The 19,233-nt window shown below is 55.8% G+C and overlaps 1 protein-coding gene across 3 annotated transcripts in view; it reads right to left on the bottom strand.

The window, feature by feature from the left end:
- Positions 1 to 19,233, bottom strand: part of FAM20A (FAM20A golgi associated secretory pathway pseudokinase) — a 132,660-nt gene that overhangs the window by 67,303 nt on the left and 46,124 nt on the right. Inside the window, exons 3-6 of one of the 3 annotated variants that reach the window (XM_075348036.1) lie at positions 4,229 to 4,279; positions 3,962 to 4,040; positions 3,769 to 3,861; positions 1,734 to 1,849 (exon numbers count right to left, since the gene is read on the bottom strand). In XM_075348036.1, coding sequence (XP_075204151.1) covers positions 1,734 to 1,849; positions 3,769 to 3,861; positions 3,962 to 4,040; positions 4,229 to 4,279 — 339 coding nt within the window. The remainder of the gene's footprint in view (positions 1 to 1,733; positions 1,850 to 3,768; positions 3,862 to 3,961; positions 4,041 to 4,228; positions 4,280 to 19,233) is intronic. The other 2 variants (XM_075348037.1, XM_075348038.1) reach the window with 2 other exon arrangements.

Raw genomic sequence — 19,233 nt, 5'->3', positions numbered from 1 at the left:
CGCTGCTGCTTCCTGTGCCGTCTATATCACTCAGTCAGTGAGCTGAGGCTGCAGGCTGTAAGCGGTGACGTCACCGCTGACAGGCGTGTTGCTATAGCAACGGTGATCTCCATTATTGACCGGCTGTGGCAGCTGGTGAATAACGGAACGGGGAAGCAGAACGAGGAGCCGACCATGTGCCAGAGCATCTCGCCGGTACACGGGGATGCACAAACAAGCACCGCGTATTGGAGAGATGCACTGACAGGACCTAGCAATGACGTCTAGCCATGTGACCAGTCTGTGGCCAATGAGATAATAGACACGTGACTGGTCCCATGCTATTTTGACGTCACGATAGGTCCTATCATCAATGGTGGTTACTGGGAGGATGCAGCGATTATCGGAAGGAAAAGCGGCGGGAGACAGAGTGCGGGACGCGGCGCGGGGACCAGTAAGTGTTATGGCAATGTTTCTTAACTGTGTGTACATTTATAATGTGTTTTTATGTGTTTGTGTTTGCCTCCCATTGTTTTCAATGGGGTTTGAGAGGTTTGTCAAATGGTTCACCGAACCGAACTCGAACGCGGCCTCCGTTCGACGAACCGAACTCGAGCCTTTAGAGGCTCGCTCATCTCTAATGATAATGATCCCAAGCACACCACCAGGGCAAGGAAGGAGCGGCTTCATAAGAAGCATATGAAGGTCCTGGAGTGGCCTAGCCAGTCTCCAGATCTCAACCCCATAGAAGACCTTTGGAGGGAGTTGAAAGTCCGTGTTGTCCAGTGACAGGCCCAAAACATCACTGCTCTAGAGGAGATCTGCATGGAGGAATGGGCCAACATACCGCCAACAGTGTGTGCCAATATACCGCCAACAGTGTGTGCCAATATACCGCCAACAGTGTGTGCCAACATAGCGCCAACAGTGTGTGCCAACATAGCGCCAACAGTGTGTGCCAATATACCGCCAACAGTGTGTGCCAACATACCGCCAACAGTGTGTGCCAATATACCGCCAACAGTGTGTGCCAATATACCGCCAACAGTGTGTGCCAACATAGCGCCAACAGTGTGTGCCAATATACCGCCAACAGTGTGTGCCAATATACCGCCAACAGTGTGTGCCAACATACCGCCAACAGTGTGTGCCAACATACCGCCAACAGTGTGTGCCAATATACCGCCAACAGTGTGTGCCAACCTTGTGAAGACTTACAGGAAACGTCTCACCTCTGTCATTGACAACAAAGGATATAACAAAATACTGAGATGAACTTTTGTTATTGACCAAATACTTATTTTCCACCAGAATTTGCAAAAAAATCTTCCAAATCAGAGGCGGTGATTTTCTGGATTTTCTCATTTTCCCTCTCATAGCTGTGGTCTCCTCTGATGTCAGTTACAGGCGAATCTCACCTTTATAAGGGGGGGACGCGCACAATTGGGGGCTGACTAATGACTTCTCCCCCACTGTATGTACACGGCATCCCCTCCCCTCCTACGCGACACCTCTCATTATTTGCCCGTTGTTCCCCCCTCGTTATATATATATGGTCCCCCTCATTATACGCACTGCTCCCCCTCATTATACGCACTGCTCCCCCTCATTATATATATATGGCCCCCTCATTATACGCACTGCTCCCCCTCATTATATATATATGGCCCCCTCATTATGTACCCCGCTGTATATACACAGTAATATTCATTGTATATAGCCCCCCTCATCAGAGACGCGGGGGGGGCTGGTACCTGGGGAGATGAAGAAGACGCTCTCCAGCTCAGAGTTCCCCGTCACCTCCAGGACACTCTGTGTTATATTAATGAGACGCCCCGAGACCGGGGGGACGCGGCGGAAATCCAGGACCCTGAGGACAGACAAAACAAGAAGGGGTAAGAGGACACCGCGGCACTGACTGCTCTAATTATAGGGGGTCACACACCTCCATAGACTATAGCGGTGAGGCCATACACCTACACAAATTATAGGAAGAGGGGGAATAAGAACTACACATATTGTATGGAGGGGGGTCACCATACACAAATTATAGAGGTGGGGTTTACACACCTGCACTGACTATAGGAGTGAGGCCAAACTGCCACTCCTGCAGACCCTAGTCTGACCTCCACCCCTGCAGACCCTAGTGTGACCTCCACCCCTGCAGACCCTAGTCTGACCTCCACCCCTGCAGACCCTAGTCTGACCTCCACCCCTGCAGACCCTAGTCTGACCTCCACCCCTGCAGACCCTAGGGTGACCTCCACCCCTGCAGACCGTAGTGTGACCACCGCCCCTGCAGACCCTGCTCTGACTACCGCCCCTGCAGACCCTAGTCTCACCGCCGCCCCTGTAGACCCTAGTCTCACCGCCGCCCCTGCAGACCCTAGACTGACCACCTCCTCTTTAGACCGTAGTCTGACCGCCGCTCCTGCAAACCCTAGTCTGACTGACCATTGTCCACGCAGGCGCCAGTGTGACCACGACCCCCACAGTCTCCAGTGTGACCACCTGACCCCTCAGTCACCAGTGTGACCACCGACCCCTCAGTCACCAGTGTAACCACTGACCTCGTAGTCTCCAGTGTGACCACCTGATCCCGCAGTCTCCAGTGTGACCACCTGACCCCGCAGTCTCCATTGTGACCACCTGACCCCTCAGTCTCCAGTGTGACCACCTGACCCCTCAGTCTCCAGTGTGACCACCGACCTCGCAGTCTCCAGTGTGACCATCTGACCCCTCAGTCACCATTGTGACCACCTGACCCCGCAGTCTCCAGTGTGACCACCGACCTCGCAGTCTCCAGTGTGACCATCTGACCCCTCAGTCACCAGTGTGACCACCGACCCCGCAGTCTCCAGTGTGACCACCTGACCCCGCAGTCACCAGTGTGACCACCTGACCCCGCAGTCACCAGTGTGACCACCTGACCCCTCAGTCACCAGTGTGACCACCGACCCCGTAGTCTCCAGTGTGACCACCGACCTTGCAGTCTCCAGTGTGACCACCTGACCCCGCAGTCACCAGTGTGACCACCTGACCCCTCAGTCAGCAGTGTGACCACCTGACCCCTCAGTCACCAGTGTGACCACCAACCCCGTAGTCTCCAGTGTGACCACCGACCTTGCAGTCTCCAGTGTGACCACATGACCCCGCAGTCACCAGTGTGACCACCTGACCCCTCAGTCACCAGTGTGACCACCGACCTCGTAGTCTCCAGTGTGACCACTTGACCCCGCAGTCTCCAGTGTGACCACCTGACTCCGCAGTCTCCAGTATGACCACTTGACCCCGCAGTCTCCAGTATGACCACTTGACCCCGCAGTCACCAGTGTGACCACATGACCCCGCAGTCACCAGTGTGACCACCTGACCCCTCAGTCACCAGTGTGACCACCGACCTCGTAGTCTCCAGTGTGACCACTTGACCCCGCAGTCTCCAGTGTGACCACCTGACCCCTCAGTCTCCAGTGTGACCACCTGACCCCGCAGTCTCCAGTGTGACCACCGACCCCGCAGTCTCCAGTGTGACCATCTGACCCCGCAGTCTCCAGTGTGAGCACCTGACCCCACAGTCTCCAGTATGACCACTTGACCCCGCAGTCTCCAGTGTAACCACCGAGTTTGCATCCTGGAGTGAAATATCACTTTAGAGTATAATATGTTCTGGCCACAGGGGGGCGCCGCTGACTCCGCTTATTAGCTATGAGAGCTGGGCAGACAATGTGCCATACAGATGGAGCAGACTTCAGTGCACTCAGGAGATGGCTGGATCTTCTGGAATCTCACCGGTCAAGATGGAAGGCGGCGATCTCTGCGTTGTGTCGCTGGAAGTCCACAAAGTAGAAGAAATCTTCTGGTGTCTCCTCGTCACGCTTCTGCCTTATGAAGATGAATGTGCAGCTAATATAAGATCTGCAGCTTCATCCCCCCAGAGGACATCAGTCCAAGAGACCCCTCATTGCACCCCCTGCTGACCCACCTCATAGGCTTCAACATGGCTTTTCCAAAGTCCTGAAAGTGCACAACCAACTTCAGGTGGGTCCCACTTGGCTTCACAACTGCAGAGAGCAAATACACATTACCTACTCGGGGAGTCGCAGCAAAAGACCCCCAGCCCGCAACCCCTAACCCCAAGGACGGTTTCAGGCTTTGAACCAATCCTCACCCCCAAAAGGACTCCCAGAGATTGTAGCAACCCCATCTGTAAAAGCCGCCCGGTGTACAGTGTGGGGGGGGTGGCACTTACTTTGGCTGCAGTCACATTCCCCGTCTAGGGCTTTCTCATCAGGGCTGTAGTCTGAAAACAGAAAAGTCCAGTTATTGGTAGCAACGATGTCCAACCCCCGGAAACAGCGCAAATCCGAGAATTTCAGTATAAAAGTGGAGCAGGAAGCAAAAGTCGGAACTGAGGAAGCCACTAGATGGCTGATACCAATTTCCAACATCACAGCATGACCTCTATCGCATCCAAGCCCAGACTGTGTACCGGCCTCACCACCAACATCACTGCATGACCTCAATCTCATCCAAACCCAGCTTGTGTGCCGGCCTCACCACCATCACTGCATAACCTCAATCCCATCCAACCCCAGACTGTGTGCCGGCCTCACCACCAACATCACTGCAGGACCTCAATCTCATCCAACCCCAGACTGTGTGCCGGCCTCACCACCATCCCTGCATAACCTCAATCCCATCCAACCCCAGACTGTGTGACGGCCTCACCACCAACTTCACTGCAAGACCTCAATCCCATCCAACCCCAGACTGTGTGCCGGCCTCACCACCACCATCACTGCATGACCTCAATCCCATCCAACCCCAGACTGTGTGCCGGCCTCACCACCAACATCACTGCATGACCTCAATCCCATCCAACCCCAGCTTGTGTGCCGGCCTCACCACCACCATCCCTGCATGACCTCAATCCCATCCAACCCCAGCTTGTGTGCCGGCCTCACCACCAACATCACTGCATGACCTCAATCCCATCCAACCTCAGCTTGTGTGCCGGCCTCACCACCATCACTGCATGACCTCAATCCCATCCAACCCCAGACTGTGTGCCGGCCTCACCACCACCATCCCTGCATGACCTCAATCTCATCCAAGCCCAGACTGTGTGCCGGCCTCACCACCACCATCCCTGCATGACCTCAATCCCACCCAACCCCAGACAGTGTACCGGCCTCACCACCACCATCACTGCATGACCTCAATCCCATCCAACCCCAGACTGTGTGCCGGCCTCACCACCAACATCACTGCATGACCTCAATCCCATCCAAGCCCAGACTGTGTGCCGGCCTCACCACCACCATCCCTGCATGACCTCAATCCCATCCAACCCCAGCTTGTGTGCCAGCCTCACCACCAACATCCCTGCATGGCCTCAATCCCATTCAACCCCAGCTTGAGTGCCGGTCTCACCACCAACATCCCTGCATGACCTCAATCCCATCCAACCCCAGCTTGTGTGCCGGTCTCACCACCAACATCCCTGCATGACCTCAATCCCATCCAACCACAGCTTGTGTGCCGGTCTCACCACCAACATCCCTGCATGACCTCAATCCCATCCAACCCCAGCTTGTGTGCCGGCCTCCCCACCAACATCCCTGCATGACATCAATCCCATCCACCCCCAGCTTGTGTGCCGGTCTCACCACCAACATCCCTGCATGACCTCAATCCCATCCAACCCCAGCTTGTGTGCCGGTCTCACCACCAACATCCCTGCATGACCTCAATCCCATCCAACCCCAGCTTGTGTGCCGGTCTCACCACCAACATCCCTGCATGACCTCAATCCCATCCAACCCCAGCTTGTGTGCCGGCCTCACCACCAAAATCCCTGCATGACCTCAATCCCATCCAAGCCCAGACTGTGTGCCGGCCTCACCACCAACATCCCTGCATGACCTCAATCCCATCCAAGCCCAGACTGTGTGACGGCCTCACCATCAACATCCCTGCATGACCTCAATCCCATCCAAGCCCAGACTGTGTGACGGCCTCACCACCACCATCACTGCATGACCTCAATCCCATCCAACCCCAGACTGCCTGCTGGCCTCACCACCACCATCCCTGCGAGACCTCAATCTCATCCAAGCCCAGACTGTGTGCCGGCCTCACCACCACCATCCCTGCATGACCTCAATCCCACCCAACCCCAGACAGTGTGCCGGCCTCACCACCAACAACACTGTATGACCTCAATCTCATCCAAGCCCAGACAGTGTACCGGCCTCACCACCATCACTGCATGACCTCAATCTCATCCAACCCCAGACTGTGTGCCGGCCTCACCACCACCATCCCTGCATGACCTCAATCTCATCCAAGCGCAGACTGTGTGCCGGCCTCACCACCAACATCCCTGCATGACCTCAATCCCATCCAACCCCAAACTGCCTGCCGGCCTCACCACCACCATCCCTGCATGACCTCAATCACATCCAAGCCCAGACTGTGTACCGGCCTCACCACCATCACTGCATGACCTCAATCCCATCCAACCCCAGACTGTGTGCCGGCCTCACCACCACCATCACTGCATGACCTCAATCCCATCCAACCCCAGACTGCCTGCCGGCCTCACCACAACCATCCCTGCATGACCTCAATCCCATCCAACCCCAGACTGTGTGCAGGTCAAACCACCAACATCACTGCATGACCTCAATCCCATCCAACCCCAGCCTGTGTGCTGGCCTCACCACCAACATCACTGCATGACCTCAATCCCACCCAAACCCAGACAGTGTGCCGGCCTCACCACCATCACTGCATGACCTCAATCCCATCCAACCCCAGACTGTGTGCCGGCCTCAGCACCATCACTGCATGACCTCAATCTCATCCAAGCCCAGACTGTGTGCTGGTCAAACCACCAACATCACTGCATGACCTCAATCCCATCCAACCCCAGACTGTGTGCTGGCCTCACCACCAACATCACTGCATGACCTCAATCCCATCCAACCCCAGACTGTGTGCCGGCCTCACCACCATCACTGCATGACCTCAATCTCATCCAACCCCAGGCTGTGTGCCGGCCTCACTACCACCATCACTGCATAACCTCAACCCCACCCAACCCCAGACTGTGTGCCGGCCTCACCACCAACATCACTGCAAGACCTCAATCCCATCCAAGCCCAGACTGTGTGCCGGCCAAACCACCAACATCACTGCATGACCTCAATCGCATCCAAGCCCAGACTGTGTGCCGGCCTCACCACCATCACTGCATGACCTCAATCTCATCCAACCCCAGACTGTGTGCCGGCCTCACCACCAACATCACTGCATGACCTCAATCCCATCCAACCCCAGACTGTGTGCCGGCCTCACCACCATCACTGCATGACCTCAATCTCATCCAAGCCCAGACTGTGTGCCGGTCAAACCACCAACATCACTGCATGACCTCAATCCCATCCAACCCCAGACTGTATGCCGGCCTCACCACCAACATCACTGCATGACCTTAATCGCATCCAACCCCAGACTGTGTGCCGGCCTCACTACCACCATCACTGCATAACCTCAACCCCACCCAACCCCAGACTGTGTGCCGGCCTCACCACCAACATCACTGCAAGACCTCAATCCCATCCAAGCCCAGACTGTGTGCCGGCCAAACCACCAACATCACTGCATGACCTCAATCGCATCCAAGCCCAGACTGTGTGCCGGCCTCACCACCACCACTGCATGACCTCAATCTCATCCAACCCCAGACTGTGTGCCGGCCTCACCACCAACATCACTGCATGACCTCAATCTCATCCAAGCCCAGACTGTGTGCCGGTCAGACCACCAACATCACTGCATGACCTCAATCCCATCCAACCCCAGACTGTGTGCCGGCCTCACCACCAACATCACTGTATGACCTTAATCGCATCCAACCCCAGACTGTGTGCCGGCCTCACTACCACCATCACTGCATAACCTCAATCCCACCCAACCCCAGACTGTGTGCCGGCCTCACCACCAACATCACTGCATGACCTCAATCCCATCCAAGCCCAGACTGTGTGCCGGCCAAACCACCAACATCACTGCAAGACCTCAATCCCATCCAAGCCCAGACTGTGTGCCGGCCAAACTACCAACATCACTGCATGACCTCAATCGCATCCAAGCTCAGACTGTGTGCCGGCCTCACCACCACCATCCCTGCATAACCACAATCTCATCCAACCCCAGACTGTGTGACGGCCTCACCACCAACATCACTGCATAACCTCAATCCCATCCAACCCCAGCTTGTGTGCCGGCCTCACCACCAACAACACTGCATGACCTTAATCCCATCCAACCCCAGACTGTGTGCCGGCCTCACCACCAACATCACTGCATGACCTCAATCCCATCCAACCCCAGACTGTGTGCCGGACTCACCACTAACATCACTGCATGACCTCAATCCCATCCAACCCCAGACTGTGTGCCGGCCTCACCACCAACATCACTGCATGATCTCAATCCCATCCAACCCCAGACTGTGTGCCGGCCTCACCACCAACATCACTGCATGACCTCAATCCCATCCAAGCCCAGGATGTGTGACGGCCTAATCACCAACATCACTGCATGACTTCAATCTCATCCAAGCCCAGACTGTGTGCCGGCCTAACCACCACCATCACTGCATGACCTCAATCCCATCCAACCCCAGACTGTGTGCCGGCCTCACCACCAACATCACTGCATGACCTCAATCCCATCCAACCCCAGACTGTGTGCCGGCCTCACCACCAACATCACTGTATGACCTTAATCGCATCCAACCCCAGACTGTGTGCCGGCCAAACCACGAACATCACTGCATAACCTCAATCGCATCCAAGCCCAGACTGTGTGATGGCCTCACTACCACCATCACTGCATAACCTCAATCCCATCCAACCCCAGACTGTGTGCCGGCCTCACCACCAACATCACTGCAAGACCTCAATTCCACCCAACCCCAGACTGTGTGCCGGCCTCACCACGAACATCACTGCATGACCTCAATCCCATTCAACCCCAGATTGTGTGCCGGCTTCACCACCAACATCCCTGCATGACCTCAATCCCATCCAACCCCAGACTGTGTGCCGGCCTCACCTCCAACATCACTACAGGACCTCAATCCCACCCAACCCCAGACTGTGTGCCGGCCTCACCACCAACATCACTGCAAGACCTCAATCCCACCCAACCCCAGACTGTGTGCCGGCCTCACCACCAACAACACTGCATGACCTCAATCCCATCCAAGCCCAGACTGTGTGCTGGCCAAACCACCAACATCAATGCATGACCTCAATGCCATCCAAGACCAGACTGTGTACCGGCCTCACCACCATCACTGCATGACCTCTATCGCATCCAAGCCCAGACTGTTTGCCGACCTCACCACCAACATCACTGCATGACCTCAATCCCATCCAAGCCCAGACTGTGTGCTGGCCTCACCACCAACATCACTGCATGACCTGAATCCCATCCAAGAACAGACTGTGTACCGGCCTCACCACCATCACTGCATGACCTCTATCGCATCCAAGCCCAGACAGTGTAACGGCCTCACCACCATCACTGCATGACCTCAATCTCATCCAACCCCAGACTGTGTGCCGGCCTCACTACCACCATCACTGCATAACCTCAATCCCACCCAACCCCAGACTGTGTGCCGGCCTCACCACCAACATCACTGCATGACCTCAATCCCATCCAACCCCAGACTGTGTGCCGACCTCACTATCACCATCACTGCATAACCTAAATCACACCCAACCCCAGACTGTGTGCCGGCCTCACCACCAACATCACTGCAAGACCTCAATCCCATCCAATCCCAGATTGTGTGCCGGCCTCACCATCAACATCACTGCATGACCTCAATCCCATCCAAGCCCAGACTGTGTGACGGCCTAATCACCAACATCACTGCATGACTTCAATCTCATCCAAGCCTAGACTGTGTGCCGGCCTCACCACCAACATCACTGCATGACCTTAATCCCATCCAATCCCAGATTGTGTGCCGGCCTCACCACCAACATCACTGCATGACCTCAATCCCATCCAAGCCCAGACTGTGTGACGGCCTCACCACCAACATCACTGCATGACTTTAATCCCATCCAAGCCCAGACCGCCTGCTGGCCTAACCACCACCATCACTGCATGACCTCTATCCCACCCAACCCCAGACTGTGTGCCGGCCTCACCACCAACATCACTGCAAGACCTCAATCCCATCCAATCCCAGATTGTGTGCCGGCCTCACCACCAACATCACTGCATAACCTCAATCGCATCCAAGCCCAGACTGTGTGACGGCCTCACCACCAACATCACTGCAAGACCTCAATCCCACCCAACCCCAGACTGTGTGCCGGCCTCACCACCAACATCACTGCATGACCTCAATCCCATTCAACCCCAGACTGTGTGCCGGCTTCACCACCAACATCACTGCATGACCTCAATCCCATCCAACCCCAGACTGTGTGCCGGCCTCACCACCAACATCACTGCAAGACCTCAATCCCACCCAACCCCAGACTGTGTGCCGGCCTCACCACGAACATCACTGCATGACCTCAATCCCATTCAACCCCAGATTGTGTGCAGGCTTCACTACCAACATCCCTGCATGACCTCAATCCCATCCAAACCCAGACTGTGTGCCGGCCTCACCACCAACACTGCATAACCTCAATCCCATCCAACCCCAGACTGTGTGCCGGCCTCACCTCCACCATCACTACATGACCTCAATCCCACACAACCCCAGACTGTGTGCCGGCCTCACCACCAACATCACTGCAAGACCTCAATCCCATCCAAGCCCAGACTGTGTGCTGGCCAAACCACCAACATCAATGCATGACCTCAATGCCATCCAAGACCAGACTGTGTACCGGCCTCACCACCATCACTGCATGACCTCTATCGCATCCAAGCCCAGACTGTTTGCCGACCTCACCACCAACATCACTGCATGACGTCAATCCTATCCAACCCCAGACTGTGTGCCGGCCTCACCACCAACATCACTGCATGACCTCAATCCCATCCAAGCCCAGACTGTGTGCTGGCCTCACCACCAACATCACTGCATGACCTGAATCCCATCCAAGCCCAGACTGTGTACCGGCCTCACCACCATCACTGCATGACCTCTATCGCATCCAAGCCCAGACAGTGTACCGGCCTCACCACCATCACTGCATGACCTCAATCTCATCCAAGCCCAGACTGTGTGCCGGCCTCACCACCAACATCACTGCATGACCTCAATCCCATCCAACCCCAGACTGTGTGCCGGCCTCACTACCACCATCACTGCATAATCTCAATCCCACCCAACCCCAGACTGTGTGCCGGCCTCACCACCAACATCACTGCAAGACCTCAATCCCATCCAATCCCAGATTGTGTGCCGGCCTCACCATCAACATCACTGCATGACTTCAATCTCATCCAAGCCCAGACTGTGTGCCGGCCTCACCACCAACATCACTGCATGACCTTAATCCCATCCAATCCCAGATTGTGTGCCGGCCTCACCACCAACATCACTGCATGACCTCAATCCCATCCAAGCCCAGACTGTGTGACGGCCTCACCACCAACATCACTGCATGACTTCAATCCCATCCAAGCCCAGACTGCCTGCTGGCCTAACCACCACCATCACTGCATGACCTCTATCGCATCCAAGCCCAGACTGTGTGCCGGCCTCATCACCATCACTGCATGACCTCAATCCCATCTAACCCCAGACTGTGTGCCGGCCTCACCACCAACATCACTGCATGACCTCAATCCCATCCAACCCCAGACTGTGTGCCGGCCTCACCACCAACATCACTGTATGACCTTAATCGCATCCAACCCCAGACTGTGTGCCGGCCAAACCACCAACATCACTGCATAACCTCAATCGCATCCAAGCCCAGACTGTGTGCCGGCCTCACCACCAACATCACTGCATGACCTCAATCCCATTCAACCCCAGACTGTGTGCCGGCTTCACCACCAACATCACTGCATGACCTCAATCCCATCCAACCCCAGACTGTGTGCCGGCCTCACCACCAACATCACTGCAAGACCTCAATCCCACCCAACCCCAGACTGTGTGCCGGCCTCACCACCAACATCACTGCATGACCTCAATCCCATCCAAGCCCAGACTGTGTGCCGGCCAAACCACCAACTGCATGACCTCAATCCCATCCAACCCCAGACTGTGTGCCGGCCTCACCAACAACACTGCATGACCTCAATCCCATCCAACCCCAGACTGTGTTCCGGCCTCACCTCCAACATCACTGCATGACCTCAATCCCACCCAACCCCAGACTGTGTGCCGGCCTCACCACCAACATCACTGCAAGACCTCAATCCCACCCAACCCCAGACTGTGTGCCGGCCTCACCACCAACATCACTGCATGACTTCAATCCCATCCAATCCCAGACTGTGTGCTGGCCAAACCACCAACATCAATGCATGACCTCAATGCCATCCAACACCAGACTGTGTACCTGCCTCACCACCATCACTGCATGACCTCTATCGCATCCAAGCCCAGACAGTGTACCGGCCTCACCACCATCACTGCATGACCTCAATCTCATCCAAGCCCAGACTGTTTGCCGACCTCACCACCAACATCACTGCATGACCTCAATCCCATCCAACCCAAGACTGTGTGCCGGCCTCACCACCAACATCACTGCATGACCTCAATCCCATCCAAGCCCAGACTGTGTGCCGGCCTCACCACCAACATCACTGCATGAACTCAATCCCATCCAAGCCCAGACAGTGTACCGGCCTCACCACCATCACTGCATGACCTCTATCGCATCCAAGCCCAGACTGTGTGCCGGCCTCACCACCATCACTGCATGACCTCAATCCCATCCAACCCCAGACTGTGTGCCGGCCTCACCACCAACATCACTGCATGACCTCAATCCCATTCAACCCCAGACTGTGTGCCGGCCTCACCACCAACATCACTGCATGACCTTAATCGCATCCAACCCCAGACTGTATGCCGGCCTCACTACCACCATCACTGCATAACCTCAATCCCACCCAACCCCAGACTGTGTGCCGGCCTCACCACCAACATCACTGCATGACCTCAATCCCATCCAAGCCCAGACTGTGTGCCGGCCAAACCACCAACATCACTGCATGACCTCAATCCCATCCAACCCCAGACTGTGTGCCGGCCTCACTACCACCATCACTGCATAACCTCAATCCCACCCAACCCCAGACTGTGTGCCGGACTCACCACCAACATCACTGCAAGACCTCAATCCCATCCAAGCCCAGACTGTGTGCCGGCCAAACCACCAACATCACTGCATGACCTCAATCTCATCCAACCCCAGACTGTGTGCTGGCCTCACCACCATCACTGCAAGACCTCAATCCCATCCAAGCCGAGACTGTGTGCCGGCCTCACCACCACCATCCCTGTATAACCAAAATCTCATCCAACCCCAGACTGTGTGCCGGCCTCACCACCACCATCACTGCATGGCCTCAATCCCATCCAACCCCAGACTGTGTGCCGGCCTCACCACCAACATCACTGCATGATCTCAATCCCATCCAACCCCAGAAAGTGTGCCGGCCTCATCACCAACATCACTGCATGATCTCAATCCCATCCAATCCCAGATTGTGTGCCGGCCTCACCACCAACATCACTGCATGACCTCAATCCCATCCAAGCCCAGACTGTGTGACGGCCTAATCACCAACATCACTGCATGACTTCAATCTCATCCAAGCCCAGACTGTGTGCCGGCCTCACCACCAACATCACTGCATGACCTCAATCCCATCCAACCCCAGACTGTGTGCCGGCCTCACCACCAACATCACTGTATGACCTTAATCGCATCCAACCCCAGACTGTGTGCCGGCCAAACCACCAACATCACTGCATAACCTCAATCGCATCCAAGCCCAGACTGTGTGCCGGCCTCACTACCAACATCACTGCATGACCTCAATCGCATCCAAGCCCAGACTGTGTGACGGCCTCACCACCAACATCACTGCATGACCTCAATCGCATCCAAGCCCAGACTGTGTGCCGGCCTCACCACCATCACTGCATGACCTCAATCTCATCCAACCCCAGACTGTGTGCCGGCCTCACCACCATCACTGCAAGACCTCAATCCCATCCAAGCCCAGACTGTGTGCCGGCCTCACCACCAACATCCCTGCATGACCTAAATCCCATCCAAGCCCAGACTGTGTGCCGGCCTCACCACCAACATCACTGCATGACCTCAATCCCATCCAACCCCAGACTGTGTGCCGGCCTCACCACCAACATCACTGCATGACCTCAATCCCATCCAACCCCAAACTGTGTGCCGGCCTCACCACTAACATCACTGCATGACCTCAATCCCATCCAACCCCAGACTCTGTGACGGCCTCAACACCAACATCACTGCATGATCTCAATCCCATCCAACCCCAGAATGTGTGCCGGCCTCACCACCAACATCACTGCATGATCTCAATCCCATCCAATCCCAGATTGTGTGCCGGCCTCACCACCAACATCACTGCATGACCTCAATCTCATCCAAGCCCAGACTGTGTGCCGGCCTCACCACCAACATCACTGCATGACCTCAATCCCATCCAACCCCAGACTGTGTGCCGGCCTCACCACCAACATCACTGTATGACCTTAATCGCATCCAACCCCAGACTGTGTGCCGGCCAAACCACCAACATCACTGCATAACCTCAATCGCATCCAAGCCCAGACTGTGTGCCGGCCTCACTACCAACATCATTGCATGACCTCAATCGCATCCAAGCCCAGACTGTGTGACAGCCTCACCACCAACATCACTGCATGACCTCAATCCCATCCAAGCCCAGACTGTGTGCCGGCCTCACCACCAACATCACTGCATGACCTCAATCCCATCCAACCCCAGACTGTGTGCCGGCCTCACCACCAACATCACTGCATGACCTCAATCCCATTCAACCCCAGACTGTGTGCCGGCCTCACCACCAACATCACTGCATGACCTCAATCCCATCCAACCCCAGACTGTGTGCCGGCCTCACCCCCAACATCACTGCAAGACCTCAATCCCACCCAACCCCAGACTGTGTGCCGGCCTCACCACCAACACTGCATGACCTCAATCCCATCCAACCCCAGACTGTGTGCCGGCCTCACCACCAACACTGCATGACCTCAATCCCATCCAACCCCAGACTGTGTGCCGGCCTCACCACCAACATCACTGCATGACCTCAATCCCATCCAACCCCAGACTGTGCGCTGGCCTCACCACCAACGTCACTGCATGACCTCAATCCCATCCAAGCCCAGACTGTGTGCTGGCCAAACCACCAACATCAATGCATGACCTCAATGCCATCCAAGCCCAGACTGTGTGACGGCCTCACCACCAACACTGCATGACCTCTATCCCATCCTACCCCAGACTGTGTGCCGGCCTCACCACCACCATTACTGCATGACCTCAATCGCATCCAAGCCCAGACTGTGTGCCGGCCTCATCACCAACATCACTGCATGACCTCAATCCCATCCAAGCCCAGACTGTGTGCTGGCCAAACCACCAACATCAATGCATGACCTCAATGCCATCCAAGACCAGACTGTGTACCGCCCTCACCACCATCACTGCATGACCTCTATCGCATCCAAGCCCAGACTGTTTGCCGACCTCACCACCAACATCACTGCATGACGTCAATCCCATCAAACCCCAGACTGTGTGCCGGCCTCACCACCAACATCACTGCATGACCTCAATCCCATCCAAGCCCAGACTGTGTGCTGGCCTCACCACCAACATCACTGCATGACCTGAATCCCATCCAAGCCCAGACTGTGTACCGGCCTCACCACCATCACTGCATGACCTCTATCGCATCCAAGCCCAGACAGTGTACCGGCCTCACCACCATCACTGCATGACCTCAATCTCATCCAACCCCAGACTGTGTGCCGGCCTCACTACCACCATCACTGCATAACCTCAATGCCACCCAACCCCAGACTGTGTGCCGGCCTCACCACCAACATCACTGCATGACCTCAATCCCATCCAACCCCAGACTGTGTGCCGGCCTCACTACCACCATCACTGCATAATCTCAATCCCACCCAACCCCAGACTGTGTGCCGGCCTCACCACCAACATCACTGCAAGACCTCAATCCCATCCAATCCCAGATTGTGTGCCGGCCTCACCACCAACATCACTGCATGACCTCAATCCCATCCAACCCCAGACTGTGTGCCGGCCTCACCACCAACATCACTGCATGACCTCAATCCCATCCAACCCCAGACTGTGTGCCGGCCTCACCACCAACATCACTGCATGACCTCAATCCCATCCAAGCCCAGACTGTGTGCCGGCCTCACCACCAACATCACTGCATGACCTTAATCCCATCCAATCCCAGATAGTGTGCCGGCTTCACCACCAACATCACTGCATGACCTCAATCCCATCCAACCCCAGACTGTGTGCCGGCCTCACCACCAACATCACTGCATGACCTCAATCCCATCCAACCCCAGACTGTGTGCCGGCCTCACCACCAACATCACTGTATGACCTTAATCGCATCCAACCCCAGACTGTGTGCCGGCCAAACCACCAACATCACTGCATAACCTCAATCGCATCCAAGCCCAGACTGTGTGACGGCCTCACCACCAACATCACTGTAAGACCTCAATCCCACCCAACCCCAGACTGTGTGCCGGCCTCACCACCAACATCACTGCATGACCTCAATCCTATTCAACCCCAGACTGTGTGCCGGCTTCACCACCAACATCACTGCATGACCTCAATCCCATCCAACCCCAGACTGTGTGCCGGCCTCACCACCAACATCACTGCAAGACCTCAATCCCACCCAACCCCAGACTGTGTGCCGGCCTCACCACGAACATCACTGCATGACCTCAATCCCATTCAACCCCAGATTGTGTGCCGGCTTCACCACCAACATCCCTGCATGACCTCAATCCCATCCAAACCCAGACTGTGTGCCGGCCTCACCACCAACACTGCATAACCTCAATCCCATCCAACCCCAGACTGTGTGCCGGCCTCACCTCCAACATCACTACATGACCTCAATCCCATCCAACCCCAGACTGTGTGCCGGCCTCACTACCACCATCACTGCATAACCTCAATCCCACCCAACCCCAGACTGTGTGCCGGCCTCTCCACCAACATCACTGCAAGACCTCAATCCCACCCAACCCCAGACTGTGTGCCGGCCTCACCACCAACATCACTGCATGACCTCAATCCCATCCAAGCCCAGACTGTGTGCTGGCCTCACCACCAACATCACTGCATGACCTGAATCCCATCCAAGCCCAGACTGTGTACTGGCCTCACCACCATCACTGCATGACCTCTATCGCATCCAAGCCCAGACAGTGTACCGGCCTCACCACCATCACTGCATGACCTCAATCCCATCCAACCCCAAACTGTGTGCCGGCCTCACCACCAACATTACTGCATGACCTCAATCTCATCCAACCCCAGACTGTGTGCCGGCCTCACTACCACCATCACTGCATAACCTCAATCCCACCCAACCCCAGACTGTGTGCCGGCCTCACCACCAACATCACTGCATGACCTCAATCCCATCCAACCCCAGACTGTGTGCCGGCCTCACTACCACCATCATTGCATAACCTCAATCCCACCCAACCCCAGACTGTGTGCCGGCCTCACCACCAACATCACTGCAAGACCTCAATCCCATCCAATCCCAGATTGTGTGCCGGCCTCACCATCAACATCACTGCATAACCTCAATCCCACCCAACCCCAGACTGTGTGCCGGCCTCACCACCAACATCACTGCATGACCTCAATCCCATGCAACACCAGACTGTGTGCCGGCCTCACTACCACCATCACTGCATAACCTCAATCCCACCCAACCCCAGACTGTGTGCCGGCCTCACCACCAACATCACTGCAAGACCTCAATCCCATCTAATCCCAGATTGTGTGCCGGCCTCACCATCAACATCACTGCATGACCTCAATCCCATCCAAGCCCAGACTGTGTGACGGCCTAATCACCAACATCACTGCATGACTTCAATCTCATCCAAGCCCAGACTGCCTGCTGGCCTAACCACCACCATCACTGCATGACCTCTATCGCATCCAAGCCCAGACTGTGTGCCGGCCTCATCACCATCACTGCATGACCTCAATCCCATCCAACCCCAGACTGTGTGCCGGCCTCACCACCAACATCACTGCATGACCTCAATCCCATCCAACCCCAGACTGTGTGCCGGCCTCACCACCAACATCACTGTATGACCTTAATCGCATCCAACCCCAGACTGTGTGCCGGCCAAACCACCAACATCACTGCATAACCTCAATCGCATCCAAGCCCAGACTGTGTGCCGGCCTCACCACCAACATCACTGCATGACCTCAATCCCATTCAACCCCAGACTGTGTGCCGGCTTCACCACCAACATCACTGCATGACCTCAATCCCATCCAACCCCAGACTGTGTGCCGGCCTCACCACCAACATCACTGCAAGACCTCAATCCCACCCAACCCCAGACTGTGTGCCGGCCTCACCACCAACATCACTGCATGACCTCAATCCCATTCAACCCCAGACTGTGTGCCGGCTTCACCACCAACATCACTGCATGACCTCAATCCCATCCAACCCCAGACTGTGTGCCGGCCTCACCACCAACACTGCATGACCTCAATCCCACCCAACCCCAGACTGTGTGCCGGCCTCACCACCAACATCACTGCAAGACCTCAATCCCACCCAACCCCAGACTGTGTGCCGGCCTCACCACCAACATCACTGCATGACTTCAATCCCATCCAAGCCCAGACTGTGTGCTGGCCAAACCACCAACATCAATGCATGACCTCAATGCCATCCAACACCAGACTGTGTACCTGCCTCACCACCATCACTGCATGACCTCTATCGCATCCAAGCCCAGACAGTGTACCAGCCTCACCACCATCACTGCATGACCTCAATCTCATCCAAGCCCAGACTGTTTGCCGACCTCACCACCAACATCACTGCATGACCTCAATCCCATCCAACCTCAGACTGTGTGCCGGCCTCACCACCAACATCACT

The sequence above is a fragment of the Anomaloglossus baeobatrachus genome, chromosome 5 (assembly GCF_048569485.1).
Source record: "Anomaloglossus baeobatrachus isolate aAnoBae1 chromosome 5, aAnoBae1.hap1, whole genome shotgun sequence".
NCBI classification, from domain to species: domain Eukaryota; kingdom Metazoa; phylum Chordata; class Amphibia; order Anura; family Aromobatidae; genus Anomaloglossus; species Anomaloglossus baeobatrachus.
This window is presented reverse-complemented; position numbering and strand designations above follow the sequence as displayed.